The sequence below is a fragment of the Contarinia nasturtii genome, unplaced genomic scaffold (assembly GCF_009176525.2).
Source record: "Contarinia nasturtii isolate CC-2019 unplaced genomic scaffold, AAFC_CNas_1.1 Cnas_scaffold_187, whole genome shotgun sequence".
Classification (NCBI taxonomy): Eukaryota; Metazoa; Arthropoda; class Insecta; order Diptera; family Cecidomyiidae; genus Contarinia; species Contarinia nasturtii.
This window is the reverse complement of record NW_022197544.1, coordinates 190,442-214,909: the sequence shown is the minus strand read 5'-3', so window position 1 is coordinate 214,909 and position 24,468 is coordinate 190,442. Positions and strand designations below refer to the sequence as shown.

The following is a 24,468-nucleotide window of genomic DNA, read 5'->3' as shown; positions in this document are numbered from 1 at the left end:
CTCTCTCTCTCTCTCTCTCTCTCTCTCTCTCTCTCTCTCTCTCTCTCACTGTATTCAATACAGGTATATTGACCGTATGGTTTTTTGTTGTTCGAACAAAAGATCGCCCATTTTTCTTTGTGTGCATATTTTTTTATCTCTTTGTCATTAAACAGTGCTCATTGCACTTGTGTTCTTTGCAAGCTCACACATATTGAAGATAGGTGTTGCAAACGCGCACATATAGTAGCCCGATCGAAAGAGAGTAATGTGTGCGTTTGTTTTTTTTTATTTCTTTCTTCATGTTTTTGTTTAATCCAAGAGATAAATATACCACCTAAAGTGATGCGTTACGTGTTTGAGTTTCGTTTGGTGTGCTCATCGGGTGTGATTTTTTTTTCTTGCTGCAATGAAAAGACACGTTTTTTTACGGTTGGCACTCAAATGCCCGATTGTCACCATCTCTTTTACTTTCATTTTGTTCTGGTCAGCCGTTTGGTCCTTTTTAAACATTCCCATCTTTTTCTTTTCGCTCTGAACACTATGCGATGAATAATCAATAGAAAAATATTTTGCAAAAAAATAAATAAATATGTTAAGCAATAAATTTTCTTCGGTCGAAGAAAATAAAAAACGATGTGTGTGTGTTCTGCCAGATTTTTGTGTAAAACACTCTTTTGTTATTGTCTATTTCCTTGCGACTATTCAATGCAAAGGCGACTATTCAATGCAAAGAAGTGCATCATTCGATTGTAATTGTTTGGACATTGAAGAAAAATCGATCGCATTTTGTATTATTTCTGTTGTATTGTTAGATAATGAGAACGACAAACATGCTTAACTTGCAAAAACCTAATTATATTTGTCGTTTTCGGGGTGTTTCATAAGTCGATTAAAACCGTGTAAAAAGTAGTTGTGGTACGATAAGTTTATGGAACACATAACTGCTCTATTTTTCTTTGTTTATTTTTTTTTCTCTCTCTGTCCAATAAGTGGGAGGCAAATGTTTATGGCTTCAATTTGTATTTTGAACGATATTCAAAAATTGACGCGATTACTTAATAAGTTTAAGAAAGGTATTACTTTATGTAATTATCTATTCTTTACAATTCGATTTTTTTGGAAACATAGACAAAGTGGAAGAAGAAGTCAAGATGATGCGTCTTCGAAATCGTAGTGAAGTAAGCGTTTCTTTTTTTGTTCACATTTCATTTGGTTGGCCATTTGCTTTTTTCCAAACTTCATCGTAATAAATCGAGAGCCATGTAAAAATCATTTTGTTTTCTTTCATTTTTTTTTTCGCTAGGCACATCTGGTAAAAATGATTATTTATGATTGTTTCTTTGTTTGTCGATTACCTTAATTGAACGATGTCTCGCCTGTCTGATATATGCAAGCAAGTTGGCGGAAGAATGAGATAGAAATAGAAAAAACAACTTCATTTGCACTATCTATCTGGCCATTCAACTGCACTTTGTATATTCAAACTCGGCGTGTTGTGTGTATGCTTATTGTACATTGCACTGAATTGCGGTTACATGGTAATAAATTTGTGCTTACATATTTCGCGTATAATACTCGTTCAGCTTATGTTCAATGCATAAAAGAGAAGACGAAACCATAAAATCGCACCATTACATCCATTTTGTTGTTTTAAATCTTAATTCCCAAACAAATGGCAAAAGTTGCACAAACACTCGAAATCACGATCTAAAACACTCGAAGACATGAAAGTCCAAAATGCCGGCTTAAAATGTTTCACAAAGTTACAGTAAATGGTTAGTTTGTTTGTGAATGAAGCAAAAAAAGACAGAAAAAAATGAATTTAAATTGAACAATGTGAAAATTCTTTTAAAATGCATTGATTGTTTTTGGCATAAAAATGTCAGACTGAACGATTAGCAAGCATACGAAGTGAACGAAATGCAAGCCAGTTTGAGGCCACAAAATGATCGCTGAGTGCGAATCAAGCCAAACGAAGATTTATCACATTTAAATTATGTGCGAACAGTTACGCCGGCACAAACACACACAAAAATGTGCGCGTGCGCTCGCGCTCAATTGACTATTGCAAATTTCATGGAAATAGATACGATTATTCTGTGTTATAGAGAAAGAGCAACAAACAACAATTGTATATGCACACATATCGTGACTGTTGTTTGGATTTTTTATTTCGGTTTTTCTCTATCAGTGTTTCGTTTGATTTGTTTCCATTTGTGTGTTGTTTGGCCTACGCTATTTAGGTTATACAGCAATAGTTGCATGCCGCAGTTTTTTTTTCTTCTCTGTATTTTCGATCAGCTCGAATCTGTATAAAAAAAATTCTGGTGAAAGACCCACAGCCACCCGAATGCAAAGAGAAATGATATTCGATTGCAACGACAAAATTGCGTATCTATTGCAGAAACTTTTTACAGCATAAACGAAAAAGAAAAACAGAGAAAATTGAATTTATAACATCTGTTCAATATTTTGATCGAAGTGCATGTTTCATAAAATATAAATGCTTTGCTCATTTTTTTTTTTGTTTTTCTTCTTCTTCTACCATTATCATATTTCTTGAAATGAAGTTGTAAAAAATGCATATAAAAGAGAAGTTAAAACAAAACAAAGACACACTGTGTGGTAGAATGGTGGCGGTGCACATTTCAAAATTGTGTACAGAGTTTTGCCGACGTAGGTTGACCGTTGCGCGCAATGTGCGAACAATTTGCGCACGCTTTACGCTCAAATATCCAAACAGCCAATAACCCAAATTGAACGCCGTATCAAGTTTCCAAAACCACTCTATCTCTCTCTCTCTCTCTCTCTCTCTCTCTCTCTGTGTGTGTGTGTATCTGTCTCTCTGTCTCTTGTTCACTTCGAAAAATCAAATGTTCAAATAGATTTTTCGTTGCATCGACTAACTCACGCAATCCGAAGCATTTAACGCAAAATCAACTCCTTGCTGTTTTTTATCAATTCCAGTATTAGTAGATAATGTTTCTTCTATACAGAAATGGGGAAGGGAGAATATATTAGTCACGTGTCTGAGATATATTCATAATCAAACAATTTTCATATTTATCACATTTTCTTTCAAAAAGGGAGACTTTAACCATAAATGATTTTGACAAAAAAATGCTATGTGTCACTCCCAATTGGTTTGTTGCGAAAGGCGAATTAAACGCAGTTGAGTTTAGTGAAAGCGGAAAAAGAGAAAGGTTCGTTGGTTCTTTGCCAATTGATTTGAAAAATTCATCATGGGCGTTTTATCGAAGCCGGCAATTTTCGAGAGAAGCCCCAAAGCAAAATTAAATCCAAAATGTGTGTGTGTGTTTCCTTTTTTTTGTTTCGTGTATGAAATTCTGCCAAATGAAGGGAATTTTCAACTACTGTTTATGTTATAATTTATCGTCGGCAAAAAGTTTTTCCTTTATCCACATTGGCCATGCTGTCCATACACGAGAATATGATTCATTTGCAATAAATTTAATGTATGCTTATTTTAAGTTTGTGCCTTGTGCGTGTCATTGCAGCGAGACTGTATGGCAGAGTCAAGTGCGTATACCATATAGCCAAGGGGATATTAACGTGTGCGTTTGTTGGTTGTTATTTTTGCTCAACTATCTTTTCTTTCTTGTGAAAACTGCAATTGCTGCATTTGGATCAAATTACATGTATGGGTGTTGAACAGTAGGCTCATTTTATATTCATTACGCCAAACTATGTGTGAAAGGGAACAAAAACGGTAAAGTTGTACACACAAAAAGCAACAATAACAAACATTAAACTGATAGAGATCCATAAGTTTTCTTCAGGAAAAAAAAAGAAACATCAACAACAGCAGCAACAAATTCTGTAATCGAATCGACTTGTACAATTCTTGTGTTGCTGAAAAATCGTTTATTTTTTATGTGATCTTTTCCTGGAAGTTCAAACCGTTTTATAAGTTCTGGCTGCTTTTGCAATCAAATCCATACAAGTCCGCAGTTTCATACGGAAAGTAAATAAATAAAAAAAAAATAGTTGCGTTTACGATTTGGATAAATAGACGTGTACATTACAACGGTTCATCATTGTTTGTAGTTGGCGTGAACTATAGAGTCGCAAAGTGTGAGACAATGAGCATAGAGTTTTGTTGAAATGATCGTTTAGTCTGCATTTTCGTTTTTAAATAACATTGCTTCTATTTCTTGATTCGGATTTATAGTGTTCTTAAGTTCAAAAGTCCAAATGTAAATGCAAAATTGTTCGGTTGTATTTTCGTTGCGCTAACGAACGCGTACACGAATCTCTATCTATTTAAAGTAATTGACGAGCATTAAATCTCGAGACGTATTATGTACGGTGTGATTCGCATTTCTTGTTATACAACGCACATTCTCCACTTTCAATTAGAGAGAGAGAAAGAGAGAGCGATTGGGGAAGAGAAATAGAAATGAACAAAATAGAACAAATGGATCAAATTGAAGAGTGAAAGAACAACAATTGTTTTGTTTACATTTCCCCAAAATGGATTCATATGAATGATTTTTGTTCGTAACAATTGCACCTTTTTTTATTTCGTCTCAACCTTATTAATTCCACATTCATTTCAATTTGTTGCATTTGCATCATTTCTTTTGAATCATGTACTTCGATTTAATTTGTTTATTTTACTTACAGGGACATGATAATTTTGGTCACAATATCTCCGAATTATTAGAGGCAAATCTATCCAATACCGGTCCAATTATTAACTCACCAAATTCGTCGGCAACATCCACATCACTGCCTACACCGCATTTTTCCAGTCAACAAGAGATTATGTCACCTTTACCAATGCACAATCGGCCGCTGATGGGTCGACGGCTAGGTCTTAGCATAGACGTCTTCATTTGGATATTCTGTAAGTACATCGTTCATATCTTGGGCTAAGTTGGGCTCCTTTAAACATTAAAAATACATAAACTAACAAATGATGCAAATAGATAAAAAAAGCTCATGATATCCGGGATTTTGGACAAATTCCGACTATTTCAGTAAATCTCTTTTTTATTATATTAACTAATCGACAATTTGATCGAATCAAACAAAATGCGAATGAACAATGAAGAAGCATCTTCCCAAAATTAAAATCGCCGAATGATGGGTCAAATTGAGTGGCGCGCACCAGTCTTTTTCTCTCTCTTTTTTTGCAAACCGCAATCAATCGCATCATCTGTCGCTTATTATTTCGACGTATGGAGTCGGTGAATATTAGTAAAAATTGCTTTTATAATCTATCTCGGCAATAATTCTCATTTAAACGAAATATTATTGAATTTCCTGTGGATATTGATGTGCGCGACACATTCTATAGACATGACTATAATACTTTGGCTATGTTATGCGCATGCGTACACCACACATAGGTCTGCCAAATTAATATATATATAAAAGCTGTGCGCGATAACTTAACGTAGTGTTATCAACACAAGCATCGCTTTTTTTCTATCTTTATCGTTAAAGATCAAATGTTTTATTATTGTCGAGTATTTACGGTGTTGTTGTGACGTCACAATTTCGAATGCGAAACACAATACAATTTATGACGATGAATTTCTCTAATGTTTTCGATAAACGTTGCTTGACACGTGATTTGCGTAAAGCGTGAATTTCTTTGCTCATGCCAATTGATTCGTGTGTATTTTGAACGTCAGAGTTCCGAGAATGTATACATGAAAAAATAAATCAATGGCGTTTCGTTGTTCTAGAGGCAAGACTTTTTTTGATTGCTGTGATTATTTTACACGCGTGCAGCTTAAATCATTCCAATTCAGTTAGATTAAATGTGTGTAAAAATGACGATGACGACGACGATTTCTGTTTTACAGACAACTTAAGCCCTTTCACATTGGCAACTTTAAGACGCATTTTAAACGCTCTACTTAACACTTTTCATTTCTTTATTTCTTTTTCTATCCTCGCAACTATAATAATAATGAAAACCGTTGTTTTTACGAATGAGTTTGACCATGTGTTATACATTTCAAGTGGGATCATTTTATTTTCTCTACTAATATCTCTTCCATAAGACTCTCTATTAATTCTGTATCTTTCGTGTTTGGAGCTGAAAAAAAACGCTCGGATAATTACATGTGTGATTTATTTTCAATTGGGGTGAAGCTACGAGTGCAGTAGTTCCATCGATCGAACCTGCAACACATTAAATATAACACAAAAGTGAACGAATTCTGGTTAAGTTTTGAATTTTTCGAAATAATGTTACTAAACGTGACCAAATGAAATGAATTCTCATCATTGTGCACAACTTCGAGAAATCATGATAAGACAATTAAATAAACACTATTTATTCGACAACAATGCACAACTTGTGTGCACTTTGGACGCGTTCTAATGACGTGAGTATGTTCTAAAATTTGAATAAAACAACAAATCGATAAAAATAAAATCACGAACTTCATGGATGTTTGGAATAATATGTTGTATTGAAATCAAAACAAAACGAGAAAAAAAAAACAAAATAAATTTGAAAAGTTGGTCTTCATTATTTGAGGCATTTTACCCCCTGATGATAAAACTATTCACATAAAAAAAATGAATAAAAAATCGTGTAGTGTCCAGAGCATATACCGAGCATAGATATATATCCGGGATATTTTGTGAGTATCCGATATTTATCGCAGCCACCCATTATAATGGAGTGAAAACAATAGAAGTGAATGTTATAGGTCTAAGTATAAAACCATTTACATTACTACAATCACTATAACAATAACTTCTATTGTTTTTACTCTATTTCAAAGTCTGGCTCCAATGAATATCGGATACTGACAAAATATCCAGGATATATATCTATGCTTAGTATATGCTCTGGTAGTGTCAATTGAATAAAGACAAATGCGGAGATTTTTCCACTTGTCTAAAGATTTGTTCTATCAGCAAGACGAAGTAAACTTTACCAAACGAAGAACACTTCTCTGCTGTACAACAACGTGCCCAAAGAGATTTCTATTTCTTGAATAAATTGTCATGTTTTTGTATACTCTTGAGTCTCTTTTTAGTCTTTAACTGATTCCTTGTATTCGTGCAAGGAAAAGTGCCCACGACGAATGATTAACAAAAGAACCATCAAACAGAAGCTCACCAAACCCGCGCGTTTTGTATTTATACAAGAAATTCCAATTCAAACATTGGCTCAGCATAAATATTGATTCGGAAGATCGCCCGAATGGAAGGTAGACTTTCACTGGAACAACCAAACGAATGAACGACGATTTGTCTGAACAAAAAGTGCGCATTCAATTCAACCATACGTTGAATAAAAATAGACACACAAAGAAAAAAAAAGAGCCAAGCACTTATCCCATATTATCGTTTATCAGCTAAATTGTGTGCTTGTTTACCAAATGACTGGCAGTCAGATGCATTTAACACGTCGTGAGTGGCGCGCACACACACATTAGACACTGATCAAGTGACTAATTTCAGCATCCGATATGCAATTGTATGTTTATAGAATGTGCATAGTTCCGATGAGTTTCGATATTGGTGATCATTTTAAAAGAACCGAACTCGGTGAGTTATGCAAATGAATGAGGCCCCGTCGGTGTGTCAATGTGCGAAAAGAATGTGAGAATGTTATTGAATGTAACATAGAATGAAATCGATGACAAGACACGATTTGGGGTTACCTCTTTCTCGTTGCATGTAATTTTGCATTTTGAAATGGTGTAACAATTGAAAAATCCGGATTTACACAAAGCATATAAACATGTGTAAATTGATGGCATGCAAACACCCGCACAACACAATTTCACTTCTAATGCAAGAACCGCTTTTCTCTGCTCAATTGAAACTGATTTGGTATCATGTTTTTTCCGAAAACGATTTTTTTAATCGCAATTTTTTTTCCTCTCGTTTGTCAAACGACGTTTGATTCAATTGTACTTTTGGGTTAAAATAATCATACGGGCTTGCGATTATTTAATAAACTCTGTATTTATATTGTTTTTGTCCAAACAAATGGGCATTCACCGTTGAAAAGGATAACGTAAACAACGTTGTTGTTGTTTTTCTTGCGGGATCATGAAAGTCGTAATACGAATTATGTTTCTGTTGCATCCGATCACGCAAAAAAACGGCGGCAATGTGTGATTAAACGAATTGAACAAAAATGAACGAAATAAATTCAGTTGAGTGATTAAAATGATCGCACCCAGTCGCATATGATCAGGGTGGTAAATAAACTCATAAATTGATGAACCATACGATGCGAGAGCATCATAATGCGTAACTAAATGAGAGAAGGAACAACAAAAACTGTTGTACGCAATAAGTTCAGTGTACATTCTCATTGTCATTATCAAAGTTGTTATGGGTTTTAGTTGAGAGCATCATCGTTGTCATCATCATTGTCAGCATCAATGCGCCATGATAACAGCGCTAAAAAAAGGAAAAGAGAAAATGAATGAAGAAAAAAATGGCAACATCGAGCATAAAATTAAATCCGTTTCACGCTGATCAAGAGCAATCAACGCATATTCAATCCTATCATTTTCGCTGTGGTGCCATAATATACGACTGACAGTCTCGAACAAAAAAAAAAAGAATATGAAAAAACACGCCAGCACTGTCGCCGCCGCCGCCAAACCAAAACGAACTGCTCATTACAATAACAAGCCAATTGTGTAGGAGCAAAAATAAAATGAATGTTTCTCTCAGTTGCGCGCACTTGAAATTTCACGTGTCAAAATTTGTTTTTTGATTGCCACTTTTTTAACCTTGAACTTGATTTACAAGCCAATTTAACCAAATCAACGCTTGTCATGGACCAAGCACAATCAAGCAGCTAAAAATGATGATTTTTATGCGCAAAATATCACAACCGATTATAACTAGCCTTAACATTCATATCCGCAGCGTCCGCGCATTATTTGCGCAAAATTCTTTTCCAGTTTCATCACACATAACAACGGTTTGATGATGCATTCTATAAACAGTTCCGCGATGGGAACACAAAATTGAAGATAGAAATGAAAACAAAAAAAAACTCTCGTTTAAACAGTTTAAAGATAGCATCGTCTGTGTTGATTAAACAGATGCTGGGGAATAGACACATACAAATATGCATGTACTAATCACAAATGACTTGGAGCAAAATTCCATTGTAATTATTACAGAAAGAGAAATATTTTTATGGCTATTTCAATAATTTTACGATTGCAATTAAAACCCAAACGCATAAATTTCATTCATAAAATTTCAAGTATGAATCAGTCAGCAATTGTAATAATGCATTTTCTTTCATTCAATCCAGATGACAGTGCACAACACAAGTGTAGGCACACTTCACATTTTCTTTCACTCTCTTGATCTCTCGTGTCACTTTCACATCGCGACACAATACGACATTTTTCATCCATATATTATATTGTATAATGCATTCAATTCAATTATCTAATAAAATAACTCAAACGGGATAAAACCAACAATAAATTAAAGCCGAATCATTTAATTGCTAGACAAAAATCTAAGCGGCTTTTAGCCCAAAAAAAAAAACACACACTCACATTTGACATAACGCATGCATATAAACACACAAAGTTTATGACATACACTTGCCATATATCGAATCATGCTTGTTATACAATTTAAAGATGCAGAAGCATCAAACAAATTACGCAAGCAAACTATTACACACATATGCTCCTTCAACTAATTTGACTTTTTTTTATTGTGTCATGGTAATCATTTTAATTGACCGAAAATTTCTTAATTAACACACTCCGTCAGTAAGTGATTTTAATTCAGTATATCTGGATCGACCGATGAACTAAGAGCATCACTTGCATACATTGTCTATTTTCCCATATAAATATATCGCGAATCAAGATGACGACGAACTTAACATTTTTGTAACGAATTTAAAATTTAGTTTTCACTAGTAAGGTGTATATAGTTGTGTTTAGTTAAAAAAAAATGCCTTATTTTAAGATTATCACATCTTATTTTGGTAAGTTTAATTGGTGATTATTTGTTACAGTTTGGCCAAATGAAATGCATTCATATGAAAAAAAAAAAAAATAAGAAAGCGGCTAAAATCAATGATTATCGATGATCGGAAATGGCGAATATCATTATCTCATACATTCTCTTCCGGTATCTATGCACTAGTGTAGCATCCGTTCGGAGAAAACTGTCCAATTAAAATCAAATCAAATGTATGGTTGATATAATGAGTAAAAAACGCTATATATATCAAGAATATTGCTAATTTTATAAAAAAAAAGTTCAATTAATCATAGCAATAAGTATCAAAGTCAAGTGTTGCTCTTTTCTGGCGCGAAATCTTTAATTCGTCATTTGCCAATGCCAAAGCATAATTTTGTTCTATTTGGATGCAAACAACCGCAGACATTCTTTAAACATAGTTTCTATTTTTTTTAGCTTCACTGTAATCAGCATTCATCATTGAATGCAGCAATGATGCACTTATGCCGTGCACTATGTTTGGTGTAGATGCAAGATTGCAATACACAGTTCCTACGGTATGTTGTATTTCGGTTAACATTACAATAAGAGAATCAGTTAAAAAATGAGGAACAACATTTATTCGACAAAGAAGAGTGAGAGGCATGAGCACATCGGCAGGGTGTCGTGAGAGTGATGTGTGATAATTAAAAATATCATGTTAATAATGTCAAAGGTCAAATCATCCACATTTGTTTTTCCTTTCATATACATAATATCAGTATTACTCTTCGTTCATGTGGTTTGTTGGAAGAAGAAAAAAAAAATACGGTTGTCATTTTCCGATCTCTTGACGACAACGACAATGACGACATACAAAATAGAAAGCATATCATCTTGTGCGAGATGCGAAGACATCGATGTGATCCACATTCTTTGGCTGTCGTAAAACTGCGATGTTACAGCACAAGCCAAATACCGCAATCTCTTATATTTTTTTTTGCCTTTATTTGTATAACGCTACGTTGCACGCTCGCCTAACTTGCTAACAACGACGAGGCATTGAAACTCAGCAACTCTATTGGGTGTCTCTTGATTCTTCTCGATCGCACTCTCTTTTCTTGATACATTTTGCTTACAGTTCATTTCATATAGTAATTTGTCATTTAGGCGAGTCAACAATAAAATCTTGGTGCAGTAAATAGACAAATCACTTATGAATCATATAATTTATGAACCATTTATAAATAAAATAGTCAGTTATTCATGTCTTCGATGTTATTCTTATTGATTTTCACATTGTTTGATTTTATTCATTATGTTTGCGAGCGGTTCTTTCCATTTTCGTGTTACTTTTTGAAAAGTTTGAACATACAAGCACTTTATATTTGTAGATTGAGTATTATTTTGTTGTTGTTGTCATTCAAGAAATGCCTCCACATTGCATTCAAGCCAACCACAAATGCTGCGATCATTTATCTTTTTCCCATGTTCGATTTTTGCGGCTTTGCTTAACACCGTTTCATTTGCACTGCATATATATCCATTCAATTGCAATGTGTTCAATCCATGAATGCATCTCTCAATGCGAGAGAATGTTCGTTTACTTTTTAACTTGATCATTAATCAAGTAACAAAAAGAAGAAATTGCGATGTAATTTGTTACCTTTTTTTCCCTTCTTTTTTTTCTCTTTCTTCTCGCTCATTTTTCTAGTTTGCAAAAAAGAACATGTTATCAGCGGCCATTCAATTACATTTGTCGATGCTTTGAGTTTGGTTTTACACATCTTCGAACTTTGTCTATGCGCTTGTTCAAGTCGGCAGCTACCTTTGATCAGATTCAGTTGAACAACTGCTGCTGCCGCCTTTGACCATGAATCCGCAGGTTATTCGGTGTGCAATTTCAAAAAGCCACTAACTGACATATTTTCAAATAGAAAGAATTGAGAGAGAAACACTTCCAACGAATGGAAACACAAAAAAAAATATGAGGAAAACCTCAATCCCATGACCCAATCCATTTTGATAAATTGAACTGAAATGTGTGATGACTGCAAATAGCCCACAAACCAATTAAACTTTGAACATTGGTCAATCCGTGCGCATCGACTAATTCGGTTCACTTCAGTGTTTCGGTGTACGCTTTGTTTCTCCTGCTGTTACAGTACATCTACTATGTATATTGGTCAACAGAATAATGCATTTATATAGCACTTGGTAATTGAAATCACATAGCTTGAAACATTGGCCGTACTTGACATGTACGGCAAAATTAATACTCGACTCGATATCATTGTTCTATATTTTATACGATTCAATTTATAGGCGCTGTTATCTGCTGGCGTAATATTTGCATTTGTTTTTCATGCTTATTTCTGCATATATCGAGCAATGTGCTCGCATTAAAACACGCGACACATTCAAAATAAACTACGAATGAACGCATGCAATTATTTTTTTTCATTTTTAAATTGTTGATGCTCTTCATTCGCTCTGTGTGTACATCTTTTTTTTATTGTGGTTTCATCGATGAAGCATTCGAGTGGCATCAAATATTATAAAAGCGCGCGAATTTGCAAAACCACACGTACACACACATGTACGCACGCACAAACACGCGTGCACGTTTACCAACAACAAGCATCGAGATAAATTTCAGTTATCGTAATTGTTATCGTGTCGACTCTTACTTGCTTTCTTAAGCGGTGATAAATCGTGTGTCGCCTGAAACATCTCATTTTGAACAAAGCGTAAAAAAATAAACAATTTCGGAGTAACGCAATGTGATAAAAAAAACTATTGCAGAATGTAAAACACAAGTGGATATTTATATATATAAAATTGCCAGTTACGACAACAACATAAAAACTAACATTGAAACAAGGTCGTCGATCACTGGCCCCGCTTCAGAGGTGTCAGGATATAAAATGCATTTGCATTTCATCGTCGACTTTTTAACGTGTGTCGATCCATTACACGAATCGCTTTTTTCAATTAGGTAAGATTAATGTCAACAATTTGTTTAGTTGACGATATCGTTAAATTCAATATTGTGAGCAGAATGCGTGCGTGTGTGTGCGCTTTCGTTGATGTATACCTCCGGCAGAACATGGATCACAGTTGATACGATCAGCAACTGAAACGTTTTACAGACAAGAATGATGGTGAACTGTTGTAATTTTATGCTTGTTCTATGCCATGAATTTATTCCGCGATCAGAGCGTCATTTTTTTTTTTCGACATCAGTCTATAATCAATGGTAAGACATGATTACCATAAAAAAGGTACCGAATCAAATATATAAACTATGAAAGCCAGTGCATGCGTGCACGATCATTCTCTCACTCAAATATGCGGAATTGATAGAAAAATGCCATTTATAAAAAAAACATATCGCCTTTTTCTCGATCGTAAAGTAGTAAAACCGCTTAAAATCCAATCAATAAACATAAAATGACCACAAGCAATTAATAACAATCAATAATATGTGATATAAAAATAAATGCATATCAATTAATGCAAAAGAATCACAAATCTATGGCTTCTCTCTACATAAGATACAAAGCTTTCTCTTCCTTCTCTTCACCAATTTTATTTGCTGCCGACACATTTTATTGAAATCATCGATCGCGGCGTGCCGCTCATCTAATAGATTTTCTTCTTTTCATAACACAAAAAAAAATGAAGAGAGAAATAGATGATAAATGCTTCAATAAATAACTGCATTTACAAAATTCATGATAAACACACAGCGACTCTAAAATTTACATTGGAAATTAATTATTACAGTAAAATGGTATTCAATGCATACTGTGTTGTGCATTTGCCACCACTGTGCATGTGTTTCATTGCGGAAATTGAATTGCAAAAAAAAATGGTGTGCTTTAGTTTTCCCTACATTTTCGAAATTGGCATGCAAAACAAAGAAGAGGAAGAGAGAAGGCGACGGGCTTGAAATCAGAAAATGTGCGCGCATTCATTGCGATCGACATCCAACGGTTTTATTGCATTTTAAGATCGGTCGTCGTCGTCGTTTTTTTCTCCCTTTCTCTTATTCTTGAGAACTAAAAGCGAATTACACAGCAAAAGATGAAATCGTACGCATTTGAGGCATACGAATCATCAACTCAATAAAGAAGAAAACGAAGAAAAAAAGCGAAACGAACTTGTTGCATTCAAATGAAATGTGCTCTACATCTAAAATCTGAATTGCGCAAAATTAGCATGTTGAGAAAAGTGTGGCCGTTCGATTTTTTCAGGCTACCTATCTGAAGCTGTGTGTTTAATTGAATCGATGATAATATAAAAACGATATCGTTTCTTTTTTCGTTTTCTGTTTACGTGAAATTAGTATGTGTCATTGAGACGATGGAAGTAACATGGAACGGTTTAAAGCCAGATGCCCTTCTGATTTATACCAGACCGTATATTTTACGATCGTCATAGGGAATGTGTTCAAACATGATCATAGATAACAACCAATTTCAACTAGTTAAGAAGAGAGAAAAAAAAAAATGCAACAAAATGTTGTAACAATTATGTTTTGGATTATCCAAAAGACGCCAGTTTCCGTCATAAATCATCGACTCAATTAAGTCATTCTCGCTGTAGCGTGAGTGCAACACAATTCCATTTTTTTCCCCGTATGTTAAATGTAATAAAAACAACGAATCGCCTCTTGTACGATAAACACAAAATTATGATTTCTCTCGATTATAATAATGAGAAACTGATTTTTCTTCTTCTTTTCCCGGCCGAGAGATCTGATCACGTATATATATGCATTAATCGATGGTGCAATTTTCAGTTTGATAAACGATCTCTCTCTCTCTGAGTTTGCCTCTTTTTTCATACATATATCCTTTGCATGGATATTTTAACATTGAACCGCCCATGCGATCGATTGCCATCTTTCAACTGTTTTTTTTTGTAAATGCAATGGCTTGGGGTATGTTTTTGTTTATATAAACGCGCATTTGTTTAGCTTAGCAGAGGTAATAATGACTATATAGAATAATAATCTTTACATGTGGAACTGTAATAAAAGAAACATATCCGAATCTCATGCAATTTGGTTCACATTGCTTCGGGCACTTTTTCCATTGATTGAATACGATGAGATGGAAAAAAGAAAAATGAAATACATGGTTTTTGACGCCACCCGCATATCATATCTGTCTCGTCTATCGATTACAATGATTCATTCGCTAACATAAAAATCAAATGATTGGCATTGAATATGTATAATAACAATGATTTTCGATCCCTCCAAATACTGTGTGATCGACAAATAATTAATGCCGGCAAACCAATCTACATTCAATTGTGGATTCAAATCCGGAGCATGTTAATTGATTTCGATTGAAGTTAATCTAGAGCACATATGTTCACGTATACGATTATGACAATTCTATTTGGAATGTGATATTTTCCACGAATTTCATTTGTGATGTGTTTGTAATCGGGTAACGGCGTTTTTTGTTTTCGAATCGAACCAGGGAGACATGATTCTCATACACTTTCGATACTGATAAAAATGTGTTTTTTTTACGACACACATAAGAATCTGTATTGGTGACGTAATTTGTGTTTGCCACAAAATCCAACTATCACGTTTGGAAATATTTTTTAAGTTATGGAAAAAAAATTGGAAAATGTGAAACAATTCAATGCTAATTTAAACGTAATACAATGTGCATTCCATTAATATCTTAATCGCGACACGTGTAACCGATATTGGGCGCATAAACAACTATCATTATATTTTGCAATGCATCGAATTACAGATCCAATATATGCAAATTCGAGAGAAAAATAGAGAGATAAAAACGTTCAAAGTGACGCGACAAAACTTTACCATTTACCAATGGAGCAATTTGGCGAATTAAGTAAGACGAGATACGGATGAGATATGCGAATAACATTAAGATCAATGTGTGAGTTCAATGTTTAACACTTTTCGATCACGACAATTTGAAAAAAAATATGCACTCGTACACAATATTTATGAAAAAAAAAAAACTTTATTGCCAGCGGTAAATTTAAATTGTTCAAAGGTAAACAAATCATTTGGTTTCATATGCAAAATGTCAAATTGTGTGCAAATTTTCAATTTGTTTCTTCGTGAATTGTCCGAATTAATGTTCAAGCAGTTATCTTGATTGTTTGATCTCTTTAATAATGCATTTTTCATTAATTAACGTTTTTCAACACATTTTAAGTGTGATTTCTCGAAGGTTTTCTTACTTCTTGATCACAAATTGTAAAGTGTTATTTTTTTACATATACATTGAAAACGATGAAATAAATCAAACTGAAAAAAATACATTGCAAAGCGTTTAGTTTTGAAGACATTAATTTAATGTCTTTCTCGGCAATAACTACATTTAATGGCATTCTTTATTGAACGGCACCAATCACATGCAACAGGGATTTAGCTTGGCACTTAGCGCTTATCAAAATCGTATGGTTTTTTTTTTTCTTTCGTCTACTTAATGTGACAAAGTGTTGCATTCGAATGAAGCAACGTTCGGTTTAAAAACCGTTAAGTAGATTTGAACTCACTTGGGTTTGCTTTGAATTTTATGAACTTTCACATTCATTAAATACTGTTCCTGCATTGCTGGATGAAATTCAAGTGACATGTGTCAAGTGGATATATCATTCAAATCGACACAATGGCTAATAAACAATCGATTCTAATTGAGTAGGAAAGATTCAAGGCTTCAATATCCCCTTCATTTTAATAGCATTTGCCAAAATGATATCATAAATTAAATTACGGCGATAATTTTTGCACGATGTGAATATTCATACAATTTCTCACGTAGACTGAACGTATGGCGAAAAAAAAAACAGATTAAAGAAGAAGAAAAAAAGAAGCGTTGTATGATTATATGACTGTATATTGTCAGGACAATTGTTGTCCATTTATGATGCGCGAATGATTTTTATTAATAAATTTATGCTTCTATAAGAGACAATGCAGCTCACAATACATCACAAATCTCGGGGGCCTCGGAGTTCAATGAACAGCCTTAACGATGTGCGTTTGTTATTCTGGCCGACGCACAATGCACAATTCGAGAATGGATGATATATGGAAAAATGTGCGCGCACCGTAACACGCCAAAAAAATAAATAATATACAATAATAAATTCCAAACATCATGTATACAAATGTATTTTATTCTTTCCAACCGGCTAATCCATTTAGCTCGACTAATTTCAATAAAGACAACACTTCGACTTTTTCGGGCGAACCGGTTCGAAATAGAAAAAAAGTCAGACAACATCACATAGATACAGAACAGACAGTTGACAACACATGACAATTCCATATATTTTCGATTAATTTTCATTATAGATAATGCAATATAAGATGCTTTTATTATTACAACGATTTCGGATGGGAAAAGTCATTCGATGCTCTCTTTTTTTGGTTGTTCGTCCAATCAGAGAAAAAAATTATTTTTTTCCTTCGCGGTATGAAATGAGATTTATTTTTTGTTTGTGTGTGTGTGGTGGTGGGTGGGGTGGCTTGAGAAATTGACACTAATCTCTTTGAACATTTATATGGTAATGTCATTCGATTCAATGTTTTATGAGGTCTTCTATTCCGAAAAAAAACTTCCGTGACGCTGTCAGTCGTGTGGCTCTTGTCGATCATCTCTCGAAAATGCACCGAAATAAAATGAAACCACTGCACACACGATATGCATCATGGAGTGACCATTGGTTATACATCGAAAATAAATAAATGTTAAACAATGATAAATAGAAACCAGTTCTCTTCTTTCTTATTTTCTTCAAAAAACCACTAAAAGGTAACATAAATAACATTAGACAATGCAAATTTTAAAATGCATAAATAAATTTTCCACCAAAAAAAGAAGAAAAAAAAGTGCATTTTGCTATGCGCATTGGGTGTTTCTGAGCTATGTAGATTTCTTGCCTCCATTAATTCACTGAATCACGATTATGTCAGTTGAAAATATAGATTTTTAAAAAGCCATAAAACTTCTACAGCTTCATAAGCGAGCAAGCGAAAAAACAAAGTGACAAAATGAAAATATATCGTTGTTTCTTTCTCTTCTACACAAATCCAAGCTATTTTCCATATTTGTTGCCCATTAGGAAATGCATAAAAGAAATGACTCTTCAAAATACCGTTACAATTTGAATATAATGGATTTAGATCATTGCAAATGCACGCGCCAATTTATTTAAATGTCGTATGTGTGTGTGTGTGTTTTTTTTTGTGTGAGCGCAATCGGTTTAGTTTTTGGTTGATTGGTAAGGAGTCTTGTACACCTATAATCGTGTGAGTTATGAATTCCATTAAGCCAAAAGAATGGATGACCGATGAAATGAAGCAATAGAAACATGTATCCAACAGTGCAACGGAACGATTTTTGTGGATGTAAATACACACATATACAAAACAACAAATTCCAAATTATTATTGGCTCGTTATAGCTTTATTCACTTGTGCGTTTGCATTTCATATGCGCTATCCAAAATACAACCAAAAAAAATTATATGAATAAGCCCAACAACATTAGCCACCAGCTCGGCAAATGCTTGGATATGAATACGGGTGAATTTATGGCGTGAATTACTCCAATGACGGAATTGAAATTGCATAAATGCCATAAGCGTTTGAATCACGTGGCGTACCTAACTGAGTTGCTATCATTTAAGTGATAAAATATCATTGATATTACATTATTTCCATTCAGACATCGATGAATAGTCAACGTTTGCGCTATCATTTAATGCGTTTTCTGAACAACAACAAAAAATAGTGCAAGCTAATTTAATTCCGTCACAATGACGCTACATTGGCTCGATTTTCTTTCTATTTTCTATTGTTATAGAATTATCCTTTATAAATATGGCTAAATATAAAAGTATTGTCACGAACGATCACTGATTATTCTATTTGAAAATAGTCTATTTTTAGCCTAATTTGATAATATGCAATTTTTTTTTTTCATATATTGATAGTGAATAAATTCTCGGTTATTTCCCTGAAACCGAATGTTCGGTAATCATTTACATTCTCTCCGCAAATTCTGTTCGATATTTCACAAATGTAAAGCAATAAAAATGTTCGTTGAAATTCGTTGTTGATATATCAATTTGGCTGATACTGAAACAACACCATTCCCCTCTGAAGGGGAAATGTGAGAAAAAAATAGCATAACTTCAGGCGAATTAGTCAGAATATCGGTTCCGAAATGTTAGTTTGTAAGTTACAAACATTGTATTAGTCACCACTTTGTGATGCATACAAGACTATGACTGAACCATGGAGCTGGAAATTATGAATAAAACAACGAGATGATGATTAATGAATATTTGACCAAAATCTCCAGTCACCTTCCTGATTCAGCTATAATAGATTTTTCAAGAGATACATTTTTGCTCAACCGAACAAAAAGATATAAATTTGACTAGTTTCAATTGTTATTTAATCATTCTAAACCATCTGGAATATGACAGTTGATTAGATAGTCATAACATATGTACATGCGACTTTACAGACATAAACAATTGAAATACATTGATGATAAGAGCAACAATGATCAAAAGATAAACATACATGCTCATCATTAAATTCAATTCAGTGTCGGTGTATTTCTTTATTTTTTTTATCGTACGATGTTGGCTGAGGAATTTACATATGGTACGATTAAGTATGCACGTGTTTCACTACATTGAAATTTCTTCTATCGTAAAGCAAAAAAAAAATCGTCTAGTAGCCACCTCATTCATTCATACTCATACATAAAAAAAACAATAACATAAAACGATACAATATCGTATGATTGTGTGAAAGTGTGTATTTACCGTATGATTCACCGTGTACAAAAATTTCGGAAGAGAAATGAGTACAACGAAAAGACGGCATGCGAAACATGAAGAAAAAACATTCGATATTCGACACTATTCCCGGTGAGAAATTATCGACTTGTGTGTGTGTTTTGTTTTTCTTTCTTCTTCTATTTCGTTTGTCTTGCCAGTCAGATGATGTGACGTCGACGCCACCATATGAGAGCATTATTGTTTGAGTGTTATATTTTTATCACTTTTATGAATTGTAGTGTGCGTGCATTTAATTTCCCTCTCTCTCTTGATCACACCGATTCGCCATAATAGGTACACAATTCATGACTGGGTCGGTCGATATTCATTCTGAGATATTTGATTTGATGTTTCGGTTTGGAATGAAGCAAGCAATTTGTTTTTATCAGTAAAATTCAATCGATTTTAATACCGAAACCAAACCTACATTCTCAGAATATTGTTCTGTTTACAGTCATCGACACATTCAATTCAGTGATTCGTTGTGACAAAACATTGGAAAGTTGGCGCTGATTTACATATTGTGGATGTAAATAGGGGTCATTTGATCTCTATGCGCGTGCTAAAACGTTTTTAAATTGGCAACATTCGTATTTTGGCACGCGATCAAACGACAATATTCGATTTTGTTGCACTTGACATTCAAAATTTGTTCATTAAACGCTTTATTTACATCGATCGATTCTAATGTAACACACTTCCACGGCGCATCTGTTTGATTTGTTTTAGTTCAAATTTATGTGCGCGAGCGCGTGCACATCTTATTGTGGCGGAAGTCAATTTTTTTTTGAGAAATCATATTTGTTGATTTATTCATTCCGATGCCGCTGCCGCAATATTTACAGTGAAATAAGATTTGCAAATTTTTAATTTTTTTACATTGAATCAGTAGAGTGTCTTCCTTATACATCCACTTAATGTGTGTCAATAGAGTGTCATTGTTGTTGTTATTGTTGCTGTTTTGGCGCTTATCTTGTGAATAATAAATCATTGCGAATTGATGTGATAGATAAAAGATTAAAAAAAAAATAAGAAAAAAAGTCAAAAAAAGCATTACACATTTGTATGACAAAAACTGTATCAAAGATCAATTCATGGCAACAATTAACGGTGAACATTTGAGTTCTTACCTTCTGTTAACAAAAGAGATATCCACATATTGTGTCTGAACAATAAGTAAGAGAAATAAATAAACGAAGTGGAAATAAGGTTGTTGGATGAAGGAAAAAAAAAGTATTCACAAAAACTTTGGTTTTAGAAAGAGACGAGGTTCAGTCAAAGGAAGACAAATCTACGTTGAACAACGGTTTCTATGTGTTAATTGACATTAATCAAGCATTACAATTGTAATACTTTCTTGCCACGCTACCATTTCAGTGTAGTTTTGTTTGATTTGCACAACGAGAAAAAGAAAACACACGCACAAAATATGCTTGCTACTAAAACAGTGATAATAATTTTAGGCTTTCTTTATGCTCCATTAAAATTTTACCGCGATTACAAATATGATAAACGATCGAGAATATCGAATCGACTTTGGTTTGGTGAGTAACATTTTTGTTCTTCAAAGTTTTTATTTATCGAGATTCTGTGTTCAAACATTCGGATTCATCATCGTGCATTTATTAAACTAAACAAAACAAAAAAACAAACTAAAAGTAGTTCAAATGCAAGATCGTTGTTGTGTTGACACATCTGCAATATATGAACAATGTCACATGTGCATTATGATCAGATTGAAAACAGAGAGTGCATCGATTGAGGAAAAACAAACGCAGTGACGTCACTTGATAGCCATGTAGGAAAAATAAAAACACAAACACATTATTAAGTAATTGATACATGTACGATGAAAAATTACAACAAAAAATGCATTTTTCATCATCACATTGTCAAATTAATATTAAATTTACTTCACAAGGAACCGGTTACATTTCATCGTAAATTATGTCATAAGACAAATGTTTGCGATATTTACAACACCGATTGTTTGTGTTTAATTGCCACATTGCAGAAAGAAAACATATGTAATGACGTTCTTAAGGCGTCATTTAAAAAAAAAGAAGATTAGGTGTTATTATTCACCGGCACCACAACATTTATTTACGATGGCATTGAACTAGTGTTTGCTTTTATCACACAGCACTTGTCCGTATTCATCCATTGATTGTTGTATACATAAACGGCTGCAATTGAGTCATTTCACATACATTCAATATACATCTTAATAGTTCAAAATATTTAATTCAATTATTGGGCTCGAACGTGCACTCATTTTGCGCATTCGTTCGATGTGACTGCATCCAGTTGTTCGTCAGCAAAATAAGAAAATGAATAATCAAGAAAGCGCGCGATGGTCGCATAACAAAAATAAAAACTATATAAGAACAATACAACAGTTTGAAAGTAGTTAGACAATGAAATCGATATCAAAATGGTAACGTTACATCCCAGTCTTTTATTTGAGAATTCAAACGAAACTCGATAATTAGGAAAACATAAATAAATAATAGAAACGTAATCTGAAAAAAATAAAAACAAACAGCAGATTCAAGCAAATGAATGCCACAATTTCATGCACCTTAGGTATTCTGCTCTTTTTTGTTGATGAAAGAGAGTATTCGTTGCAATGAATGAGCCAACAACATTTGTTTGCATTTTATTTTCAACATTACAAAATTACATTCCAATAGTTAAACAAACGATTACGAAAAATCTCATTTACAAGATGAATTCATTGACGTTGCATCTTATGGTTGCTTCTATTATCAGTTAATATTGATTGTTTCATTTTTTTTTCTTCGATTTTTTTAACCATCTTTGTTTTTATCTTTCTATTCTTATTGCAGTCATTTTGTGGTTGCTCGTGATTGAATTGGGCATTTTTCCGCATGTGAAACGCGGTTTTTACTGTGATGATCGTTCCATTGCAATGCAATATAATGGAGAAACAGTTACAACGGGGGCATTGCTATTTACCGTTTTATTAATTTATCCAATTTTATGGATATGTGAGGCATGCTACTTTGTACCAGTATCAATGAAGTCGTCACGATTCATTGAATCGGCAAGACGGGCATGGAGATGGTTCAAGGAATTTTTATACGGCATCACCTTACATTTGTTCGTTATCGATGGTATCAAGGTGAGTACGAGACTCGACGAAGTTGATTTGGTTTATGATTCGACGTCACAATGTTTTTATCACATTTTAATTGTTTGCGCAATTTTTCTTTCTATGAACAGGTGTTATTCGGTGAACTAAGACCACATTTCTTGGATACATGCCGGCCTGATGCTTTGCAAACCTGCACCGGAGGGTAAATTACACATTAATCGAACAAAAAAAAATTATGAGTTAATGTACGCTCTTTTCCTTATTTAGACAATATGTTATTGATTACAAATGCACCAATGACATTGACAGTTCGTGGTTTGTTCGCGATGCATCAAAATCATTCCCGTCCGGTCATTCATCGACATCATTTTACGAAGCGATCTTTTTAATTTGGTAGGTTCTTTTCTGATGAAAACGAAAATGAATCCATTTGTTATTTGAAACCAAAAAAAAAATGTGGCTTTAACAATATATACTTATTGTTTTTTTATTCTCGTTTGCATATAGGTATCTTCAGATGCGTACACCAAAAATCCGGAGCAAATTATTGATACCAACTCTTCAATGTGTATTTTTGTTGTATGCTTTCCTTTGTTCAGTTTCTCGAATCACCGATCACCGACATCATTGGTGGGATGTTTTGGCCGGAGCTAAAATTGGAATCGTGTTCGCTTCCCTTGTGGTAAATAAAGAGAAAAATCAAATTCCATTATGACTTGATGAACAAATTTTTCTCTCTCTCTTCAAAATAGTGCATTTTCCTGTGCAAAAACTTCCAAACGAAAAAGGCGCCGAATGTTGAGCCAATGATGCAAAATGGCAACACAATTGATCATCGGCACACCAGCGTCAGCGTTCGTCGTTTGCTAACCGAAAGAACCAAAGATGAATTAAATTTGAATCATGTCGTGGTCCCATAAATGAAGCTCGAACTCGCTATTTAATTTTTTGTTTGTTTTTTTCGTTCGGTTGTTACGATTTAGCACATATATGCATGAAATTTTATTGGAGTCTGCAAAAAAAAATAATAATCGAGAAATGAGACAGAGAGCAATGAAGAAAAGGCCAATATATTGAGTCAACGTCTAATACTATGTGAAGTGAAAATGCGTTCAATTAATTTAACAAATTGAAAGGGTTCGACAAAAAGAGCGAACAGAGAAAACATTAATGAAAAATAGATATGATATAAACTAATGAGATTTTATCTAAAAAAAACACAACAAGCGACAGTATATACGTAGTTTTAAGGTGTTTTAGAGTGATTTTGATAACTACACATGCTTTTGTTCACTTGTTTAAGTTGATTATTGTTTCGAAAATTTTTCTAAGCAATTCATCGAGCATTGAACAATAGCGGCTACAAAATATGTTTAATATTGTTTCCTTATTTTCTAAATATAATTTATTTAATTTCATAAACGATAAGAAACACTCGATAATAAAACAAAGTAAATTGATTTTTTTTTAAACAATAACATTACATTTTCTTTTTCATTGCATCAATCAATAATTTTGTCTTGAATGCCGTTTATTTTTATTTTATTTTATTTTTTCAATTT

At 33.6% G+C, this 24,468-nt stretch overlaps 1 protein-coding gene and 1 long non-coding RNA gene across 5 annotated transcripts in view; one reads left to right on the top strand and one right to left on the bottom strand.

Moving 5' to 3' along the window:
* The window catches only part of LOC116352128 (phospholipid phosphatase 3-like), a 37,149-nt gene extending 12,765 nt beyond the window's left edge, over positions 1–24,384 (top strand). For 2 of the 4 annotated variants that reach the window (XM_031784439.1, XM_031784443.1), the window contains 6 exons: positions 4,630–4,852; positions 22,638–22,933; positions 23,035–23,108; positions 23,174–23,299; positions 23,414–23,588; positions 23,659–24,384. In XM_031784439.1, the coding sequence (XP_031640299.1) occupies positions 4,630–4,852; positions 22,638–22,933; positions 23,035–23,108; positions 23,174–23,299; positions 23,414–23,588; positions 23,659–23,826 (1,062 nt within the window). In that variant the 3' untranslated portion in view covers positions 23,827–24,384. Of the gene's footprint in view, positions 1–1,110; positions 1,161–4,629; positions 4,853–20,129; positions 21,333–22,637; positions 22,934–23,034; positions 23,109–23,173; positions 23,300–23,413; positions 23,589–23,658 lie in introns of those variants that run through there. The other 2 variants (XM_031784440.1, XM_031784441.1) reach the window with 2 other exon arrangements.
* LOC116352130 lies at positions 22,409–23,913 on the bottom strand. Its single transcript, XR_004202261.1, has 2 exons — positions 23,383–23,913; positions 22,409–23,311 (listed from the first exon to the last, which is right to left on the bottom strand). It is a non-coding gene; the product is annotated as an uncharacterized LOC116352130 (long non-coding RNA).
* Positions 24,385–24,468: the final 84 nt, after the last annotated feature.